The 23275-nt window shown below is 36.1% G+C and overlaps 1 protein-coding gene across 3 annotated transcripts; it reads left to right on the top strand.

The window, feature by feature from the left end:
* Positions 1-383: 383 nt before the first annotated feature.
* LOC114185536 (histone acetyltransferase HAC1-like) lies at positions 384-22106 on the top strand. 3 transcript variants are annotated; one of them, XM_028073319.1, is made up of 17 exons: positions 384-466; positions 1028-1304; positions 2271-2385; positions 2618-2915; positions 2994-3494; positions 4255-6050; positions 6847-7143; positions 7220-7498; positions 9377-9505; positions 9597-9797; positions 9956-10098; positions 10217-10529; positions 10750-10889; positions 15453-15531; positions 20322-20714; positions 21192-21409; positions 21490-22106. In XM_028073319.1, exons 2-17 carry the CDS (start codon positions 1123-1125, stop codon positions 21602-21604), a joined length of 5199 nt encoding a protein of 1732 aa, XP_027929120.1. In that variant the 5' UTR covers positions 384-466; positions 1028-1122; the 3' UTR covers positions 21605-22106. The 3 variants fall into 3 exon arrangements, with proteins under 3 accessions (XP_027929120.1, XP_027929122.1, XP_027929121.1); XM_028073320.1 differs by lacking the exon at positions 384-466 and adding an exon at positions 487-580; XM_028073321.1 differs by lacking the exons at positions 21192-21409; positions 21490-22106 and adding an exon at positions 21161-21184.
* The last annotated feature ends 1169 nt before the right edge of the window (positions 22107-23275 follow it).

Below are 23275 nucleotides of genomic sequence, written 5' to 3'. Positions count from 1 at the left end.
ATATTTTAAACACACATATCTTCACTAGTATATAATAAATAATTTATTATATAATAAATAATTTAATAATAATTAGAATAAATAATTTTCTATTTTATTTTATATTTTAAACACACATATCTTCACTAGTATATAATAAATAATTTATTATGTGTTATAACGTAATTTTTAATTGTGAATAACTTTTAAACAAACATTGAAATTGAAACAAGATTTAAAAGTAATACATTAAAAGAGATAAAAGTAAAAAAAAAAAAAAAACTAAAAATATTATCATTAACGTAATTATTATATTTTTTATATTTTTGCAGGTTGAATTTTGACAAAGAAAAATTAGCAGGTGAAACCTATTTAAACAAACTTGTTTTCTAAAGTTTGCTTTTGCATACTTCACTTCCTGTTTTGATTCGTTCGTGGCAAATTCCGCACGTGCGTTTACTTGGAACGGTGTAACCGACTTTCTAAGGTAAAAGAATCGTTGATGGTAGTCGTCTTGGTCATCTGATAATCGTGGCTACTTCCGATTTCATTTAGTAATTTCGAACTTCTGATGAGTTTTAACCTATCATCCCTCGTTTAGGTTCGATGTAACCCATCAACCTTAGGGTTTATTTTTCCCTTGCCTGTTTTTATTTGGTTTGATTTACTGTCTACCTATCTACAGTGGGTTACTCACTGTAACTATTGTAGTTAATTAAATTTATTTAATACAATTTTAATATTTCAATTACCAATCACGAGCAGAGGGGATTTGCGTAGTCGGAATTTTGTCTGCGCCTTCCCTTCTGTTAGAATTCAGCATATTTTATAATGGATGATGGTATTTATTATATTCAGTCATTTCCTTCCAGATTTTGTAACTTTAGATATCTTTATTCTCTGTAGTTTGGGCTTTTGAATTGTTGACTTTTTGATATATTTAAACGGGGTTTAGAAACTGAGAATACTGGCAACAGTTCTTTTGTATGATTCTTGGATTGTTCCGTGAGTTGTGTCAAGTAATCATATTTAGTTGTCTTTTCTACAGGCATACAACTGAACTGCTATTTGATGGTGGAATCCTGGCACAGGTTTTAGAAATGCAATATTTGGCTGGAAAATCAAATGTGAATAATACAGACAATGAAATCACAGGCACAGTTTCCAGAAAAGATATCAGGGCAGGTACCTAATCAATCTGGGTCTCAGTTGCCTGGCCTGATTCAGCTGAATGGAAATGCCCTGCATCAAATGCCAAATTTAGGTGTTTTTCCAACTATGGACGCTGAATTTCTTAGAGCACGATCTCTTACACTGGAAAAAATGTAAGTTTTATTTTTAATGCATTTGTAAATAGTTTATTCTTGGTACACATTCAGTTTGGTGAACTGTGCTGAGTCACTTGAACAGTAGTTTTATCTTTAGGGTAGGGTATTAATATGGGTAATGTATTTTTATTAGACAAAGTCAATTGACACAATGTAGTCAGACAAGGCTTACATTCTATACATAAGTTCATATTTGGAAATAACCTGTTGAAGTTATCTAAATACACAACTAGAGAAATATTTTTTGATAGAGCTCAATGACATTGATCAAGGAACCTCATGTAGTAGTAGGATATGAGTATAAGACTTTATACTCCTCATGGTAAAACGAATGAGAAGTGAAAGAGTTTGAGAGCTTGCTAATGTTGAAGCTTTAAGTATGACAATAGATTCTGTTTAGTCTTTTTCATAATTTAATTGCTTAACTTTGTATTAGCCAGTTCAGTCTATCAAAGTTATTGACTAGAACCCTCGTAGTTTAGGTGCTTTCTAGGTGAACTGGTTAGTCTTTCCATCGATGATTATATTAAGTGCCCATGGACCCATCTATCTTTGATCTACATACCCTTAAAATTGTATAATATACACTTGATAATCTTGTTTTACTGTGTGTTTGGGAGCACCTCCAACATAGGCTTCACATGTCAGCTTGAAACTAATATTACTTGCCTCTACTTTTTTTATATGCTTTTGGAGTGAAAAATTTTCAATATGAGCACTTCTAAAGCTAGACTAGCTCTTAGGTATAGAATCATTCACAAGCATTATTGAATTTCTTTAGCTTTCGAAATAATTTTTTCATGAGATGTGATCAAAGCCCTTATGCCAATGCTCAAGAAGGCAGGTCTGATTATGCTTTCACCTAGAAAAATAAGTTTCTGGAATAGTTATTTTATGACAATCTTTTATATTTTATGCTAATTTTACTTGACAACAACAGATGTGTTACTTGCTACCTTTCAGATGTAATATATTACTGAAGCGGTACCAGCATCCTGTTACAGAAGCACATAAAAGGAAGGTTAAGGATCTTGCAAAACGTCTCGAGGAGGGCCTGTTAAAAGCTGCTATATCTAAGGTTTTTCCAGCCTCTATCTAATTGTCTTGTACACTTTTTGGTGGGATGTCATTGAAATTTACTTTTCCTCTTTAAATTCTTGAAATTTCTGATTCTGTCAGTTACAGCATGCTACTTGTACATTGTTTCGTTGTCTAATCTTAGGATCTTTGTACTGTTCTCTGGTTTTATATTATGTTCCCAACTATTACAATTTTTTAGTGATGATGATGGTTTTGTATTTGTTTCTCAGGAGGACTACATGAACTTAGACACGCTAGAGAGTCGCTTATCTAATTTCCTTAGAATGTCATCTATGACTACTAACAACCAACAACATCCTCAGCTTGTTAGCTCTTCTCCAATTGCTACAATGATACCAACCCCTGGCATGTCACATATTACAAATTCCACCATGATCACGGCATCTTCTGTGGATACGTCGATGATTGCTGCCAGTGGATCTAACAGCATATCATCCCCATCAGTCAATAGTGTAAACATGTTACCAGCAGGTGGCATGCTTGGCAGCACCTTAAATAGATCTGATGGTAATTCTGGTTGCTTGTATTCCTTAGTCCTTTCACTGTGATTTTCTTTTCATGCATTATTGGGTCTACTTATTGCAGGTTTGTCGAATGGTTATAAGCACTCTGCTACAAGTTTTTCCATTGGTTCAGGAGGAAATATGTCATCCGTTGGGGTGCAAAGAGTTACTAGTCAGATGATTCCAACTCCAGGATTTAGTGTCAGCAATAATCATAATCATAATCATTCATATACAAATTTGGATCCTTCAAGTAACAACAGTTCTTTTTCCGGTGTTGATTCTACATTATTATTGCCGTCACAGTCTCAGCCACAGCGGCACCAGAAGCTGCAAGATAGTGACCACAACAATCATGCATTGCACAACCTTGGCAGTCAAATTGATGGTGGAAGGAGATCTGATTTACTGCAAAACACATTTGCATTTCCAAATGGTTCTATAAATAGTGGGCTAGGTTTGATTGGAAACAACATACAAATTGCAAATGAACTCGGGACTGAAGACTACACTTCAGCATACTCTAATTCCCCCAAGAACTTACAGCAGCTATTTGATCAAAATCAACAACCAGTAGTGCAGGGTAATATTTCTTATTCTTTTTGTTTGATTTTTTGGAGTGTGAAATCAAATGCTTTTACCTCCTTTCCTGCCCCTCCTTGCAGTGGTATAATCTTTTTTAGCTGTATTGTTGTTGGCTTTACATGATTTATGATAAAACTATTATGAACCTTCATTTAGAGGATCGAGTGTTGGACATATACCTGAAGTAATCTTTCTTGCAGACTATGGTAAAAGCAAGAAGAGGGTCCTCCTAGACTAGTCAAGTTTTTCTGACTATGATTTCACATCAATTATGTTTCAATCAAGCCTGCCCTTTAAAAGGGTTACAAAGATATCCCAAACATTTATCCTATTGGTCCTTATTGACAAAATTAAATATTTTCCTAATTTATAGAATCATAACTAGCAATATCCTAATTGATAAATAAAATAAAGAGATCCCTATTTAATATGACCGTATCTAAAAATTATCCTAACTAATAAAGGAAGGATCTGAAATTAGGATTCTGATATCCAGATCTTATTAAGATAGAAAAAGCTGAAGAAACAAGATGAAAAATAAATCTATATTGAAATATAGAGATATGATAATCCTAATTAGTAGTCCACACAAAAACGTCTTGTTTTCAACCTAATGGAAAAAGGCTTGGTTGTTGTTGTTTGTTGGGTCATATATCTATGTGCACATCTTTTCCTGTTAGACTTTGAGGGACGGAAAGATATTTTGTTCTCTCTACCAATTTTGGATCTCACTCAAAGGGTAACAATCTCATTTTCAGGTGACAAATATGGATTGATTAATGTTGACACTTTTAATTCTGGAAGCTTTTACGCATCTGCAACATCCTCGGGCTCTATGTTGAACACTCAGAACATGACTGCTGTAAAATTGCCCTCAATACCCATTTCTAGCTCACTCATAAGTGGTCATTCGAATTTGCACAGTATGAATCATACTGCTCATCACAACTCCCAAGCAATAAATTCGTTGAAAAATTTAAAATTCCAGCCTTCCCTGACTTCAAGAAATGACCGTGTAAATACTCAACATCAATATGAGCAAAGACCCCAACAATGTCACCAGTCAGATTGGTATGCTCCACAGCAATTTCAGCTGAATCAGCAAAGTCAGCAACCTCAGCATTTGGTCAACAATGATGCCTTCCCTCAGTCTCAACTCTCCTCCGGTCTAGACAATAACATAAAGTCTGAGCCTGGTGTTGAACCATATAAAGAAATTCTCTCTTCTCAGCTTTCTCAGCAGTTCCATACATCTGAAATGCACAACCAGTTCCAACAGATTTCTTCTAAAGACTGCTCTAAGGCTGCTCAGCAGCAGGTTTCATTGGATCAGCACAACTCATCCTCATCACCACCTCAAATTTCTCAACAAATGTTGCATCCTTATCAATTGGTTTCAGAGTCTCAAAATAATTTTAACTGTCTTTCAGTTGGATCACAATCCAAATCCATACTTAAGAATCAGTGGTCTCAATCACAGGATGAAAATGATGTTCCTAAGGGTATGTCACATGAACAGCATCTTCCCATTGATTTTCATCAAAGAATACCAAGGCAAGATGAAACTCAATGCTGTAATTTACCATTAGATGGATCTATTATTGGTCAAGCTGTTGCCTCTAGAAGCTCAGTTCAGCTGCTAGACCCAATGAATTCTATAGAGAAGGAACACAGAAATCAACAGAAGTGGCTTTTATTTTTGTTTCATGCTCGATGCTGTTCTGCCCCAGAAGGGCGATGCCAAGAACGCCATTGTTCTATTATGCAGAAGTTATGTAATCATGTAGATAGATGCATTATATCTCATTGTTCATATCCTCGTTGTGGTCGTACCAGGAAATTGCTTCATCATTACATAAAATGCAGGAATCCACGTTGCCCTGTTTGCATTTTAGTAAGGAAGTATAGGCATGCATTTCAACAGAAGTCCCGAGTTCAGTCAGATCTTGAACCATGTTTGCCGGTTGCTTTAAATGTATCCACCGAAACCTTTAATGCAGTGGGCCTTTCACCTAGATTGATCTCCAAGTCTCAACTAGTGGTTGAAACTTCAGAAGACCTACCAGCTCCAAAGCGTATGAAAACTGAGCAATACACCCAGTCCACTAATCCTGAATATGATAATGCTGCCTCATCTGCTCTTCCAAGCTGTGAATTACGAGATTCAAAGGATACTCAATGCCAATCCTACTCCATTGGGGATATGTCTGTATCAATTAAATCTGAGCTTAATGAAGTTAAAGCAGAAGTTCTGGCGCACTCAATGCATGAAAATCTCAGCGAGACGAGAATGGAGGAGGATAATGCACATGACAAAAGGCCTGCTGGTAAGCCTGTCACATACAATGAGCCTGCTAATATAGCTAGGTTGGAGAATATTAGAACTGAGAAAGAAAGTGGTCAAGATAAGCAAGAAAATGTGACCCAACCATCTGAACCTGGAGCTGCAACCAAGTCTGGTAAGCCAAAAATAAAGGGGGTCTCATTGACCGAGCTGTTTACTCCTGAGCAAGTCAGGGAACATATCACCGGCCTCAGGCAATGGGTTGGCCAAGTAAGACTATTTATTCTGATGCAATCTTTTTTCAATGGAAAAATTACTTTATAGCCATTAATTTAATGATAGCATGAATAATATCTATTATAATTTAAAAATCATGAAATGCAGGAATTTCATTGAGCTTTCCCTGCCTTTGTCTTATATAAACCCCAAACCCTAGTTTACTAAACCTCCTATCTCAGGATTCTCTGAAAACCTAAAAATGACTAAATGCATCAGATGGAAATCATGAACTATGTTTATCATTCATATGCAGAACTTGAGTTCCTAATCATCATTTCATCTTGATACTTATGCTATTTGTTATCTACTGAACTTTGTGATTATTCATGCATATAATACGACATGTCTATAATTTGTTTGAGTGTTTGAATCTTTCCCCTCATTTTGTCAAGTTTATGAAGATGTAATTTCCTATGCTTCTTCTAGAGGCTTAATTTGCTTAATGCAATCAGCTTTATTTTCATTTTAGCTTCTCTTTACTTTTGTGAGGCATATATTTTGCATGCAAAAATCCAGACTGATAACCATTATTTTTTTCTATAGGTGTTTAGGGAATTTATTGAGTTAAATGCTCACAAACTCGTTGAAAAACAAAATCCTATCGTCCCAATTATTTAAAAATGCTAGGATGTTAGTTTTGCTAAATGTTACAAATAACCTTTTGAAGGTTTTCCTTATAATTATATAATGCTTGTTTTTACTTCTTCAGTTGCTTGATCTCATTCTTATTCTTTGATTTTGTGGATATCCTTATTTTTTCCATGATGCATCTAATTTATTGTGCCAGAGCAAATCAAAGGCAGAGAAGAATCAAGCAATGGAGCATTCGATGAGTGAGAACTCCTGTCAGTTGTGTGCAGTAGAGAAATTAACTTTTGAACCACCCCCTATTTATTGCACAACATGTGGTGTTCGGATTAAACGCAATAATATGTATTATACAATGGGTACCGGTGATACACGACATTATTTTTGTATACCATGCTACAATGAGCCTCGTGGAGACACCATTGTTGTTGATGGGACTTCTTTTCCTAAGTCAAGGTTAGAAAAGAAGAAAAATGATGAGGAAACAGAGGAATGGGTTCGTATCATATGTCTTATTTTATTTATCAATTAGCAGTTTACTTTGTTCTATTAACCATCTACTTTATCTACAGTGGGTTCAATGTGATAAATGTGAAGCATGGCAACATCAAATTTGTGCTTTATTTAATGGTCGAAGAAATGATGGTGGACAAGCTGAATATACTTGCCCTAACTGCTATATTCAAGAAGTAGAAAGAGGTGAGCGCAAGCCCTTACCCCAAAATGCTGTTCTTGGAGCCAAGGATTTACCCAGAACAATTCTCAGTGACCAAATAGAGCAACGATTATTTAGGAGACTAAAGCTTGAGAGACAAGAGAGGGCCCGACTTCAAGGGAAAAATTATGATGAGGTGATTTATTTCTTTCTATATTGCATATGTAGAGAATCATTCACGAGCTTTTGTCTAATAATGGCATGAGATATATGTAAAGTTGACTCTCGGCATATATAAGTATATATGACTAAATTGGATAGAGCTCTATTGATGTGACCTTTTCCTTAAAAGTATTGAATTTCAACAAAGGGTAGGTTGGGCTTTGTAATTATCCGTGCTTCAAGCCCAATGGACTCTTGTGTCGGTGTCTTGTGCCATTCATAAGCCTTCACCTAATAGCTTTAGCTTTTAGAAGAGTTAAAACTTGATAGTTACTGGTGGTAATCTCACATTAACTAAAGATATAACCAAATTATAACATATAAATGGTTGTAAAATTTCACCTTGAAAATCTGATCAGGAAAATTAAGTTAAGTTAGATTTAAGACCCACTTTATAAGAGTTACCATTTCTTCATTTAACATCTATTACTAAAACCAAATTGCATGCTGAATTTTTACCGGGTAATGGCTGCAGATTATTTATTACAGTCATAAGAGTAATTATAGGGTGGACCACTCTATAAGTTGGTCTATGAAGGACCATTATTTATAACACTTGGATTAATCTACAGTGTTATTTTAAATCCTCTCCATCAAACATTTTCTTCTTTACTCCTCTTTCTGAGCAACCCTTCACCTGCTTCTAGTGACATCTCCATGCCTCCGAAGATGCCCCATTGCATCCGGCACTACGCTTCAGGCACATTTCTGACAACATATCTGCATTCAACACCGTAAATTCAAATATTGACCCGTTTCTCATTTTAGATGATGTGAGTCTTCTCATTTGAATGCCTGACACAAATCCTTTCTTCTGGAGTACTTTCCCCTTCACCGAGTTCCTTATTTGCTGATGTGGGGGTGTCCATGGCACTTTTTTGTTTCCTTCTCCGTAGTCTCTGAGCTCTTTGCATTTGGCCAGTTAAATTGAATACACTATATTATTTTTTTTTATTTATACACGTGATTTTTGTTTTTGTTTAACCCCATTGGATTATCAAATACCTGGAGCTTGTTCAGGACTGATGCCTCCTCTGCCGTCAGTGTGTTTATACTATAATAATAAGTTGCAACTGTGGTTATGCGGGGGGCTGGTACCGCTGTCTGATGGCATTTGGATCTGTTGCAATGTGGGTGGCATGGCTGTTGAGGCTGGAGATGTGGTAGTTGTCAGCATGTTTTTGTGTCTGTAGATGGAATGCCAAAGGAAAAAAAGAAAAAGCTTACTGCTGCTGCAGAAATCCCTTCAGCGGCCAATGGTGGCCTGTGAGATTGGGGGAATGGGACAAGTATTTTGTGTGGAGAAGTCTATAATTGATCAATGTTATGGTTAAAATTAATTGCTGATCAAGGACCACTCATCTAGATAGTCAACTAGTCTCACTCATTATCATAAAATTTCATTTATCAGTTATTTGTATTATTGTATGCTTCCATCCGAATTTTGTTTGATTGGAGAATTGAGCTTAATTTGATCATTTATTTTTTGTGTGGAGAATTCTATAATTATTAGATCAATGTACGGTTAAAATTAATTGTTGACCTAGGACCACTCATTTAGATAGTCAACCCTAGTCTTATTCATTATTATAGAATTTTTCATTTATCAGTTATTTGTATTATTGTATGCTTCCATCCGAATTTTGTTTGATTGGAGCATTGAGCTTAATTTGATCATTTAATTTTTTTATATACATATTCTTGTCATTCTGTGTGTTATTGTGTTTTATGTTGGTGGCATATTCTTATTGGAGCTTGATGACTCCTCCTAACTGGTTTTCTGCTGAGAGGATTCTGTTTTGGTGTGTGTTTATGCTGGATATATATATAAGCACTTTTTAATTGTTCCCAGGTGCCTGGAGCTGAATCTCTTGTTATAAGGGTTGTGTCGTCTGTTGACAAGAAGTTAGAAGTTAAACAGCGGTTTTTGGAGATTTTTCAGGAAGAAAATTACCCAACAGAATTCCCATATAAATCGAAGGTAAGGGGAAGGCTGCTTCATATTTAGTTATGTTGGTAATCAAGTTGTTATTGATTATGTGAATTTTTATGACATTTGGTTTTCATTTCAGGTAGTTTTGTTGTTTCAGAAGATTGAAGGGGTGGAAGTATGCCTCTTCGGCATGTATGTTCAAGAGTTTGGATCTGAAAGTAAATTTCCAAATCAGCGCCGGGCTTATCTTTCATATCTGGACTCTGTTAAGTATTTTAGGCCTGAGGTTAAAGCAGTGACTGGAGAAGCTCTTCGAACCTTTGTTTATCATGAAATTCTGGTAACCTTTATTGCTGATTCCTTGTCCTTGTGTACGATGATCTGTTGTACAGCTTTGTGGACCCTTTCTTTGATACATTCAAGTTCTGATTTGTTTTCTTCTTGTAGTTTCTATGATATAGAAATATTTGAGTAGTTTTAATTCTGATTTTCTTTTAGATTGGATACCTTGAGTATTGCAAGAAACGTGGTTTCACTAGCTGCTACATTTGGGCTTGTCCGCCACTAAAGGGTGAAGATTATATTTTATATTGTCATCCAGAAATTCAGAAAACACCAAAATCTGATAAGCTTAGGGAATGGTAAGTTTTAAAGCTTCACAAATGAGAAAGTAAAGTAGGTTCAATGTTCTGTATGTACAAAATGCAGAAGGTTTTCATCTCTAACTCTAAAAATTTGTTTCATAATATATTTTTACAGGTACCTTGCTATGTTAAGAAAAGCTGCCAAGGAGAATATTGTGGTTGATCTCACCAACTTGTACGACCATTTCTTTGTATCTTCTGGTGAATGTAGGGCGAAGGTTACAGCTGCAAGGCTCCCATATTTTGATGGTGACTATTGGCCTGGGGCTGCCGAGGATTTGATTCATCAGCTTCGCCAAGAGGAAGATGGAAGAAAACAAAATAAGAAAGGAACAACTAAGAAGACTATAACAAAAAGGGCTTTAAAAGCATCTGGTCAGTCAGATCTTTCTGGAAATGCCACAAAGGATCTTCTCCTGATGCACAAAGTAAGTTGGCATTTTAATAGTGGAACATATTATTCTTCATTTGTTCTTTTCTGCAAATTAAGTCCATTGCTAATCATGTTTTTGAATTTGTTTCTTATTTTATATACCTAGATCTTCAAATAATTATATATTCTTCTCACTTTTGCGTTTGACATCCATATGGGGTTAACTTCTGTGGAATTAATAATTTCTTTATTGTAAAATTTTGATCCCTCTCCAGCTTGGTGAAACCATTTCCCCAATGAAGGAAGATTTTATCATGGTTCATTTGCAGCATGCATGCAGTCATTGTTGTATTCTGATGGTGTCAGGCAACCGTTGGGTTTGCAGGCAATGCAAGAATTTTCAGATTTGTGACAAGTAAGGATTCTTTGATAAACTTGTTCTGTCATTTAGTATGACAATTTAAATATGCCAAAAATATATTATCATATTTCTTTTTTGTTTTCCTGAGTAGAGAGAATTTTTTTTTTCTTTTTCTGAATTTGCAAGGATTGTACTATTATTACTATTTTCAGGAGACCAATAAAACATTTAAAATATCACCACTTCCTAAGGTACATTGAATTCAACTAGACCCAATAACCGATGCTGTCAAGACGTTGCACCAGGAGTGGGGTTGCAAGATCATGAAAAGTAGGCACTGGGGTTCGTAAGATCTTAATAAAAATAGAAAATATGTTTTGATACAAATGTATTAGCTAGTACCTTTAATAATATCACAAATTCGTTTAATAATTTAAATAATTTGTTGGGAGAGTACAATTGCCTTTTTCACTTAGCCACTTCCATTCCAAGAAAGTATCTTAACTCCAAATTCTATCTCAAATTTTTGTTGAGAGGAACTTCTCAATTTATTTATCTCTAATGCTATGAAGCACCGTCTTAGATACTAAACATGACACTGCCATGAATATTGGGACACAACTAATGTCAAAAATATGACACATCCCCGCTAGTAATTTGACAAAAAATAGTTTGGTTTGAGAATTAAGATTTATATAATTCTCATTGTAAAAAGAATTTGCTAAGTTTTTTTACAACTTCCCTATATTAGAAGCGTTTCTCTTTATAGTTGAAATAACTACTTAAGTCACATGAAATAAACCTAAAAAAGTGTTGTGTACCTTAGGTATTTTATAATATACGTTGTTTTGTTATAACTTCTTTTTACATTTTTATGATATTAGTGTCAAGGAAGTGTTTAGCCAAAAATAGGTGTCTTTTCATTATTCATGCTCATGCCGTATTGAAGAGGTGTTCAAGATGTGTCAAAGTTGAAAAAAAAATATTCTTTTAAGAAATGAGATGGGAAAAATACAGTGTATTCAACTTATATTGTTAGACTTTTATTGATGTATTTATAGGATACAAAGAAGAGGCAAGACACTTGCCTAAAACCCTAACTCTAATGTATTTATAAGTGTGTCTTCTTTGGCTAACTCAGTCTAAAAGGATATAGGTGCTTCTCACCCTCCCTTCATTGTTACTTAATTTTAGGCACCATCACCTTCTTTGAGTCTCATCCTTACTTTGCATTGATTTTCTTAGCCCGTTACCATGCCTTCATCTACTTTGATGTACCTTACTTCGTCCTTTTTGGTTCTGCCTCCTCAGCATGATCTTCTTATTGTCCTTTCTAATCGTACACACTCCAGTTGTAATCATTTCCTCATTATATCACTCTGAGCTAGCATTGTTTGTCTCCTTTCTATTACATGTTCCTCTTCCATTTCCTCGTGCCTATTCCTAAAACTACAAGTGATGCCTTGGCCCACTTTGGTTGGAGACAAGCCATGCTTGTCGAAGTGTATGCTCTTCAGAATAGTGGTAGTTGAGATCTTGTTCCTTTGCCTCCCAAGAAGTTAGTTGTTGGTTGTTGATAGGTTTTAACAAACAAAGTTGGCCCTAATGGAATTATTGATCAACTCAGCTTTTTTTGTAGCCAATGTTATACTCATTTTCGAGCTAGACTTGGTGAAATGTTCTCTCGAGTCATCAAGATGACCTCTGGTAGATTATAATTAGCCATGGCTACTCATCAATGTTGGCTCCTCTACTAGTTGAACATTAAAAAGACCTTTCTACATGGTGATTTGCTAGAGGAAGTATATATGGAGCAACCACTTGGATTTGTTTCTTAGCTTAGTAAGTTGTCTCTACAAATCTTTGTAAGGTCTGGAAGTATATATGGAGCAACCACTTGGATTTGTTTCTTAGCTTAGTAAGTTGTCTCTACAAATCTTTGTAAGGTCTTACTTAATTTCCTGAGGCATGGTCGGTATATTCAATTAGTAGTCCAACAATTTGGTATGACTTGAAGCAATTCTAACCATTATGTGTTCATCATTCAATTGTTGGGTGCATCTACTTGATAATGTATGTTGATGATATTGTTCTCATAATGGCATCTCAGATATATAAGAACACTTTTGTCAACATTTTCAGACAAAAGATCTTGGCAGACTCAGGTACATTTTGGGGATTGAGGTGGAACAATCTAATAGTGGATTAGATATTTTAGAGATGGGCTAATGCATTCCAAACCCATTGACACACTTTTGGATTCCAAATGTTAAACATTTACTGAGTTAGGGTAGCCACTTTTAGATACTTGGAAATATAGGAGACTAGTTGGAAAATTGAACTACCTTATCATCACTTGTTATGCCATCTCATTTGTAGTCAATTTCTTAACTCCATGTTTAGGATGTTGGAATGCAGACATTCACATTCCAAAGTACGTTGAAGGGGGCTTAGGAAAAGGTTTGTTATATGAACTCAATAATCATACTCAAGGTAGTCAAACTCGAGAGTTTACGTAAACTCGGAGAAGGCTAGTAAACTCGGATCGTAAACTCGTAAAAATCTATTTAAATAAAAAAAGTAAAATTATCTATAAATAATATAATACTTTATTATTATATAATTTTATAAATAATTTTTTATATTTTTTTAATGAAATATTATTATTATTATTATTATTAGATTATTATATTATACTTTTAAATACTTTTTTATATTTTTCTTATATTATAGTTCTTCTAGAATAATTGTAATTAGTTAGATTATGAATGGACTCTACTTTATATATAGATAAAATAGGTTGGATTTAGGTCGAAATATACCTTAACTAAAATTTGAAATTAAAAACCTTAATTCCTAATTTAAAGATTCTATCTTAAAAAGCTGCATCACAGACACCACACACTAAAATTCTTTTTCCTACACACAACACGACCCCTTCTTTCCTCTCCTAACCACAGTAAAATTCCTTTTCTCCTACACAACAACACAACACCTGCCTTGCTCTCCTAACCGTCAGCACAGTTGCAACACAACGAGATGCAATCTAGCGGCATGGAATGACAAGCAAACGAGTGACGACGAAATGGTGGTGCAACTAGCAGCAAGTGAGTAACTGTGCAAATACTCTATCTCACAGTGCTTTAGCCAAGAAAGAACACAAAAGCAGATGCAGAAATGAAATCCTACGAGTTTTCTTCACTATCTCACACCAAACAACTATGGTGGCTGCGATTTGGTGTTTAAAATTTTTTTCCTTCAAACTTGTCAACTCAGTACCAAACTCGCGAGTCTGAACGAGTTCACCAAGTACACTTGAAAACTATTAGTAAAAACGCAAACTCGGACGAGTTAACATCATAGACACCACACTAAAATTCTTTTTCCTACATGCAATACGACCCCTTCCTTCCTCTTCTAACCACAATAAAATTCGTTTTCTCCTACACAATAACACGACACCTTCCTTGCTCTCCTAATCATCAGCACAGTGAGATGCAATCAAGCGGCATGGAGCGGCAAGCAAACGACGACGTGGCAAGTGACGATAAAATGGCAGTGCAACGAGCAACAAGTGAGTAACTGTGCATATACTCTATCTCACAGTGCTTTAGCCAAGAAAGAACACAAAAGCAGATGCATAAATGAAATCCTACAAGTTTTCTTCACTTTTTCACTCCAAACAAGTATGGTGGCTGCGATTTGGTGTTTAAAATTTTTTTCCTTCAAACTTGTCAACTCGGTACCAAACTCGCGAGTCTAAACAAGTTCACTTCCGAGTTTACCGAGTTTACACCGAAAATGAGTTTACTTTCGAGTTAACTCAAAAGCTATTAGTAAAAACGCAAACTCGGACGAGTTAACTCACGAGTTTGATAACCATGATCATACTGGAGTTTTGGTATACTCATGTGCAGATTGGGTAGGCTTACATAGTTGCAAGAGATCCACTTTTTGATATTGTGTTTTTATTGGTAACAACTTAAGCTCTTGGGAAAGTAAGAAGCAAAATGTAGTGGCAGGATCTAGTTCAAAAGCAGTTTATAAAGCCATTACTTGTGTATCCTGTGAACTGATTTTGTTCTAGTTGTTGCTTAAAGAACTGTTGAGATTTGAGGAAGTTACACAAATCTGTCTTTTATGATAACAAAGATGCTCTTCATTAGAGAACTGTTGAGATTTGGGGAAGTTACACAAATGTCTGTCGTTATTCTGTTTTGTTTATTATTTTATATTAAGTTCTCTACTTGCATCTGGCCCCTTCTATTCGTATGCTACCACTATCTACAGTCAACATATTTTCTTTCACCTTTGTGAAGTCATCATTGTTTTCTGGGAGGATTTTATGATTTGTATGTCAATGTTTGGGTTCCTTTTGCTGGAGAACACTGGAAAGGCTGGTGACATTGTCTCATTTGCATACACATCTTAAAATTGCAATTAGTATGCATTATTGGCATTATTTTTATGTTAACTAAACCAGTTCTCTCCTTGTCTAGGATTATCTGTTAACTAAACCAGTTCCATACACCTAGAAATTTTATTTGTCACACACTGTCTTGCTTTTTCCCTTTATATTCAAAGATGTTCAATATGTTGATAACAGTGTTCTCTTAGGTGTTATGAAGCAGAACTAAAGCGTGAAGAAAGAGAGCGGCATCCTATTAACCAGAGGGAGAAACACATCCTTTATCCTGTGAGTAAGCAGGCATTTTTAATGTTCACATTTAAAGTGATTGATTTTTCACCAGTTTTTGTAACCTTTACAGATGTGAACAATTGTTAGCACTAGGCAGCCAATACTTACACTTATATGACATGCCTAGTCATATATCCTGGGTGTATAACACATGTGAAAAAATTATTATGAGCTAATATATTTGAGATTCAGATCCGGTGCTTGAGGGGCTTGGATCCTACAATCTCAAATTTAGAAAGAATGATATAGTTCTTCTGTATTACAATAATGAGGCCATTGGATCTATAAATACATGAACCTGCTGGTTATTTTAGGAAATATAGAGACCTAATTCTAAGGAAACAAATGCGGTAATTATGGGATTGAATCTGAATACATAATCCTGTAGTATTGATAGCAAGATACTATTGTAATGAAGAATAAATTTATAGCAAGGATAAAATAAAAAAAACTTCCTAAAATGCATAATATGTGTTGAGAATAAAGAAAATAGGGATTGAGATTAATCTCCCTTGTGTATAAACCATACATAGGGTAATCTATTTATAATAGAGAGAGGTACACGTAAAAAGAGTAACTGAAAATAAAAATATTAAATAGAAGATATTGTTTGATATTGTGGTTATCAATATCTAACAATATCTTAATAATATCAAACAATATCTAACACTCCCCCTCAAGCTGGAGCATACAAATCGTATGTGCCAAGCTTGTTACAAATATAATCAATTCTAGGCCCCAGTAAAGACTTAGTAAAAATATCTGCTAACTCTGATCACTTGAGTTAACAAACTCAGTCTTAATGTCTCCAGACATAACCTTTTCCCGAACGAAATGACAATCAATCTCAATGTGTTTGGTCCTCTCGTGAAAGACAGGATTAGAGCTAATATGAAGAGCAGCCTGATTGTCACACACAAGTGTCATTTGAGTAACATCTCCAAATTGTAACTCTTGAAGCAATTGCTTGAGCCAAACAAGTTCACAAGCAGCTGAGGTCATAGCTCTATATTCTGCTTCTACACTGGATCTTGCTACAACACTCTGTTTCTTACTTTTCCACGAGATCAAGTTACCACCAATGGAGACACAATACCCAGATGTAGATCTTCTATCAGAAGGAGATCCTGCCCAATCAGCATCTGAATAGCAAACAACTCTTGTATGGTTATTAGAACCATATAACAATCCTTTTCCAGGAGATTTTTTAATATACTTCAAGATGCGAATGACTGCATTCCAATGATCTTCACATGGAGAATTAAGAAATTGGCTTACCACACTGACTGCAAAGGAAATGTCAGGACGAGTAACGGTAAGATAATTCAATTTCCCAACGAATCGTCTATACTGCTCAGGATCAGATATAAGCTCCCCCTGATTTGGTAGAAGTTTAGTATTGGGATCCATGGGTGTATCAACGTGTATCAACAGACTTTGAACTCATCAACCTAGTTTCCTCTAGAATATCCATGGCATACTTTCTCTGAGATATAACAATACCATCATTAGACTGTGCCACCTCAATACCTAAGAAATATATGAGTTTGCCAAGATCTTTGGTCTGAAAATGGTGACAGATATGTTGTTTCAACTGAGAGATGCCATGGTTGTTACTCCCTGTAAGAACGATGTCATCAACATATACTATCAAGTAAACACATTCAGCACTCGAGTGTTGATAAAAGACAGAATGATCTGCTTCACACCGAGTCATACCAAATTGCTGAACAACATTGCTAAACTTTCCAAACCAAGCCCTAGGAGATTGTTTTAGGCCATATAGGGATTTGCGAACACGACATACCATCCCAAGACTCCGCCTGAGCAACAAATCCAGGAGGTTGCTCCATATAGATTTCTTCTTGCAAATCACCATTGAGGAAAACATTTTTAACATCTAGTTGATAAAGAGGCCATTGTTGAAGAGAAGCCATGCCGATAAATAAACGAACAGAAGCCATCTTTGCCACGGGGGAAAAAGTATCTCCATAATCCATCCCAAAAATTTGAGTATAACCTTTGGACACAAGATGAGCTTTGAGGCGATCAATAGTACCATCAGGTCCAACTTTGATAGCAAACACCCACCTGCAACCAACAACAAATTTCCCAGACGGCAACGGGACCAGTTCCCAAGTTCCACTGTTATGAAGAACACTTAATTCATCTGTCATGGCCTGACGCCAACCAGGATGGGCTAAAGCGTCACGGACAGTTTTTGGAATGGTCACAGAAGAAAGAGAGGAAAGACATGTATAAAAAGGTAATGACAATCGATGATAACTCAAAGCAATATAATGGGGAGAGGGATTACGAGTAGAACGCATACCTTTTCGGAGGGAAATGGGAAGGTCAGACTCAGGTGTCAGAGCCGGAGGAGACAGAGTAGTTGGCACTGGAGTGGAGTCACATGGTGGTGGTTTTGATCGATTACGGCAACTATAAACCTGAAGAGGTGGTGGAGGAGCAGGTGACTGTGGAGCAGGAACCGAGGGTGAAGAAGACACAATAAGAGGGTCACAAACAATAGGAACATTAAAGGTATTAGAAGAGTTGTCAGGATTGGATGGAGTCAGAGGTGAAGATTGACTCTTAAAATAAAGGGAGAACTCATTAAAGGTGACATCTGCAGACACAAAATAACGGTTAAGAAAAGGAGAAAAACATTTGTATCCTCTTTGTGATCTTGTAAACCCTAAGAAAACACACTTATGTGATCTAGGAGAAAGCTTGTCAAGACCAGGACTAAAATTATGAACAAAACAAGTAGACCCGAAAACTCTTAAAGGTAAGGGATGAAGAGGTTCATGAGGGAATAAAATGGAATGAGGTATGTTATTCTTTAAAATCGAAGAAGACATACGATTAATGAGATAACAGGCAGTAAGAATGGCATCACCCCAGAAATGTTCAGGAACCTCGTCATGAATTAAAAGAGTGCGAGTGGTTTCCATAAGATGTCTATTTTTACGTTCAGCTACACCATTTTGTTGAGGGGTATAAGCACCAGAAGTTTGATGCAAAATGCAAAATGCCGTGAGAAGCCATAAATTGTTTGAAAGAATGAGAAAGATATTCACGGCCATTATCACTACGCAAAACTCTAATAGAAACACCGAACTGAGTTTTAATTTCATTAAAAAAGGATTTAAAGATATGAAATAATTCCGAATGATGTTTCATTAAAAATAACCAAGTGCATCTGGAATAATCATCAATGAAAGTAACAAAGTATTGAAAACCTAAAATAGACTTAACGCGGCTAGGACCCCAAATGTCAAAGTGAACCAAGGCAAAAGGGGACGAAGCATCACGTGTGACACTACGAGGAAAAGAAGTACGAGTATGCTTGCCTAATTGACACGACTCACAATCCAAACGAGACAACTTGGACAAGGCAGGGACAAGCTGTTGTAACTTGGCAAGGCTTGGATGACCTAACTGAGCATGAATAAGAGAGGGAGACTCCATAACTGCACCAACATGTGTAGAGGGACGGAGATGATAAAGACCATGAGACTCATATCCTGTGCCAATCACCTGTTTCGAACTACGGTCCTATAAACAGACAAAATTGTTGGTAAAAGAAACAACACAATCAAGAGAACGAGTTAGGCGACTGATGGACAACAGGTTAAAAGGAGACCTAGGTACATAAGGAACATTATCAATGGATAAAGAAGGAAAAAGTTTAACAGTGCCAACACCATGAGATGAGACTCTAGAACCATCAGCCAGTGTAACAGAAGGTAAAGGATTAGTTGAGGATAAAGAAGAGAACAAAGATTTGTTACCAGTAATATGATCAGTGGCTCCTGAATCAAAAACCCAAGGACCAGGAGAAGAAGATTGAGTCAGACCAACAAAAGATGTACCTGTGTGAGCAACAAATGCAGTGAAACTAGAAAACTGTTGATCCTTATACCATTTGAGAAATTTGTTGAACATAATAAGTATATCGGATGAAACAGAAGAGATTTCAGAACTGAAAGAAGCAGTTGAAGACGCCATGGAGGAACTGGAAGAGACGCGACTTCGAATGGCGCATGAGGGACGATCAGAACTGTATGGTCGCTGGTCGGAACTAACACTCCGGCGACGACGACTCGGCGGCGACGGTGGTGGCGGCTCCGGCAGTGGCTCCGGTAGCGTTTCTGGCAACGGCTGCGGCGGGCGGTGCCGGCGGCTCCGGTGGTAGCAGCGGCAGTGGCGGCAGAGACGGAGGCAGCTGTAGCGAAAAAAAAAAAACTTAAGCTCTAGATACCATGTTGAGAATAAAGAAAATAAGGATTGAAATTAATCTCCCTTGTGTATAAACCACACATAGGGTAATCTATTTATAATAGAGAGAGGTACAAGTAAAAAGAGTAACTGAAAATAAAAAGATTAAATAGAAGATATTGTTTGATATTGTGGTTATCAATATCTAACAATATCTTAATAATATCAAACAATATCTAACAATATGGATCACGGTTTTGACATACAACAATCCAAAATCCCTTTCAAATTACAAGATCCTATCAACCGTTTTTCTTATTTGTATGCAACTTCCCCAAATGACTACCTCTAATAATCAGTCTCGTCACAGATAGTGTTTATATAGATTTTTCTTTTAGTGTATGTTAAGGTTTAGTGTTTCCCATGTCATATTTTAATACTTCAACTTGGCTTTGAATCACCCTGGTTATGGAGCTCGAAATTTGATTTAATATTTTCTTTTGATGACTTAATTTAGAAAAAAATGAATTTGAAATTTTTCAAACCCTGTATGTCCTTTGCAGGTGGAAATTATTGATGTACCTGCCGATACAAAGGACAAAGATGAGATTCTTGAGAGTGAGTTCTTTGACACTAGGCAGGCATTTCTGAGTCTCTGCCAGGGAAATCATTATCAGTATGATACTCTAAGACGGGCCAAGCATTCCTCTATGATGGTTCTCTATCATCTTCATAATCCAACTGCTCCTGCATTTGTTACTACATGTAACATTTGCCGTCTTGACATAGAAACAGGCCAAGGTTGGCGTTGTGAAGTGTGCCCTGAATATGATGTGTGCAATGCTTGCTATCAAAAGGATGGTGGCACTGATCATCCTCATAAATTGACAAATCATCCATCAATGGCAGATCGTGATGCTCAGAACAAGGAAGCTAGGCAACTACGAGTATTACAGGTTTGAATGAGATTATATTTGACCGTATCCGTGTCATTTTAATGATCATGTTTATTAGTTGGTTATATTGGATTTCTAATAAGGAAATCATGCATCTAGTGAAATTTGAGTGTGAAGAGGAATGTGAGAATTATGAATTTTTCTTGAATTTTATGCATATGTAGAACATACATGTTGGAGTGTTTATTTGGTTACTATCAATGATAACAGCAGCCGCAACAAAGGCCGCATGACCTCTAGTTAGTCATCTTCCGTGGTTAACTTGGTTAAACTTTTTCTGATTATCATCAATAAATTGGCAATTTATTTTTCGGAAGGAGAGGGGAGGTTTACAAAATACGTTGTTATTTACACGGGATAATACTTTAATTGCATACTATTGAATTCTTTATGGTTGTGCACCAATTCACCATGCTCAGTGACGATATTGCTCTTCTCTTCGTAAGGTCTGATGTGAATGGATTTCATAATTTGCAGTTACGAAGAATGCTTGATCTTCTTGTGCATGCATCTCAATGTCGTTCTGCCCATTGCCAATATCCAAATTGTCGGAAGGTGAAGGGGCTTTTCCGTCATGGGATGCATTGCAAAACACGTGCCTCCGGAGGTTGCGTTCTATGTAAGAAAATGTGGTATTTGCTTCAACTCCATGCTCGTGCCTGCAAAGAATCTGAATGCCATGTACCACGTTGCAGGTTTGTGGGTCAAGCGTTGCAATTTCTGTAGTCACTAGTGTATTTTGCTTGTATAACATTTTTCTTTTGGGTGAAATCAGAGATTTAAAAGAACACTTGAGGAGGTTGCAGCAACAGTCTGATTCACGGCGAAGAGCAGCTGTAATGGAGATGATGAGGCAGAGAGCTGCAGAAGTTGCAAACAATTCTGGATGAGCATTTTTTATTTTTGGGCATGTGCATGTGGGATGTTTTGGAAAATGCTCCTGGCAAATATTAAGTGCTGGAAACCGTATTCTGACTAACTGTGCGAAGATGGTTTGTATGACTAGAAGATATAGCCTCTTGGAGATTTGCTTGTCTATATGCATGACCTGATTGACCCCATGAGGATCATTCAGCTCTGCCCACTAGTAATGCCTTTCACTAAGCGGGTCCAGCTGGGTATAACTGTGGTGGTGCTATGCGATTTGATGATTCTTTGATATTGCCAGCTTCTCCTTTCATCTCTAACGGTCATTCTGTGGCAAATGTCCTATATTCTTAATTCGTCAAAGTATCTTACGTTGTTTATTGCGGGCGGGGGGTTGAAGTCGCATTTTGTCCTCTTCGCAAATATTGACACTTTCTGTAGTAGTTTTAATTTAAAAGATGAAAGAATCAATTAGTTACAGAAATTCGTAGTATATGTTCTCTTATGAGATTTAGGGTTTGGAAATGGGTTGCATGGCAAGTAATTCTATTATCAAGTAAGATGTCTCTAACATTACATTATGCCATTTTTAAAATAAATTCGATTTCAAACTTGGTTTATTATCCGTTGACTACTAAAACAAATGCATTTCAATCGATGTACGGTAAAGATTATCCTGCTGCAATACCAGCTTAAAATATATTGATAATCATGGTTTTTTCCCACTTTGATAATATTGTAAAATTTGTAATAATTAATATTGTAAAATTATGTACGTTATATTGTAGTTTGTTCATTAAAGGAGACGCTTTTAATATATATTTTGGTAAAAAAAATGAAATATACTGTAAATGCAAGATTAGACTAATGTGATGAACTAAAAAAATATTTGTAACTTCTCAATTTAATAGATAAATTTATTTAAATAAAACATAATATATATTATAATATTTAAGGACACGAAATTTAAAGTGTAAGGATTTCACAGCTATTGAAGTATTTAATGAAGAAAACCAAGGCATTCCATTGTACCCTTAACCCAAGACGGAAAGACTCGACAGATGATCAAAAATTTGCTCATAAGCAAGAGATTATAATATAATAATGGCTCTTCATGGGCTTAGCAGCGGTCCAAAACTAAACCATGTCCAACTAAGTTGCAATATCCATGTCGCTACTACGATTACCAAGAATTTTTACATCTGCTCACATTAATAAATTGTGATCATCGTAAAAGGTGAAAATCACACACAAAACACACAAACAAATATAAAGATTAAGTTAGAGTGGAAAAAAAGTATCATACAATTGAGCATGCAACTTAAAAGTTAAAGATAGATAAATCAACCAAGCATGTGAGGACCAACAAACAAGACACTAAGACTCAATTATCTGGATACATATAATCAGTCAGATTCACTGGATGCTTGCACTTGTGGTGGCCTCTACTGCTCTGCAGATCTAATTGCCAATGAGTTTCACCTTACCACGCACAAGGTTAACCTTCAAACATCTAAGGTCATTATCCTGCCAAAGACTAGGGTCTTTTGCTACTTTGACCACTTGAGTCAGTGCGCTCTACGTGAGATTAACTGACTCCTTAGAGTTTTAGGATGCAATCCTTACTAAATTATATGATGAGGCACCACTACGAAACCTTCGTGGAATTACATCCTAACCATGAGGCACCACCA

Source organism: Vigna unguiculata, chromosome 5, assembly GCF_004118075.2.
Source record: "Vigna unguiculata cultivar IT97K-499-35 chromosome 5, ASM411807v1, whole genome shotgun sequence".
Taxonomy (NCBI): Eukaryota; Viridiplantae; Streptophyta; class Magnoliopsida; order Fabales; family Fabaceae; genus Vigna; species Vigna unguiculata.
Note: the sequence above shows the minus strand (reverse complement) of the source record. Positions and strands in the feature narration are given on the sequence as shown.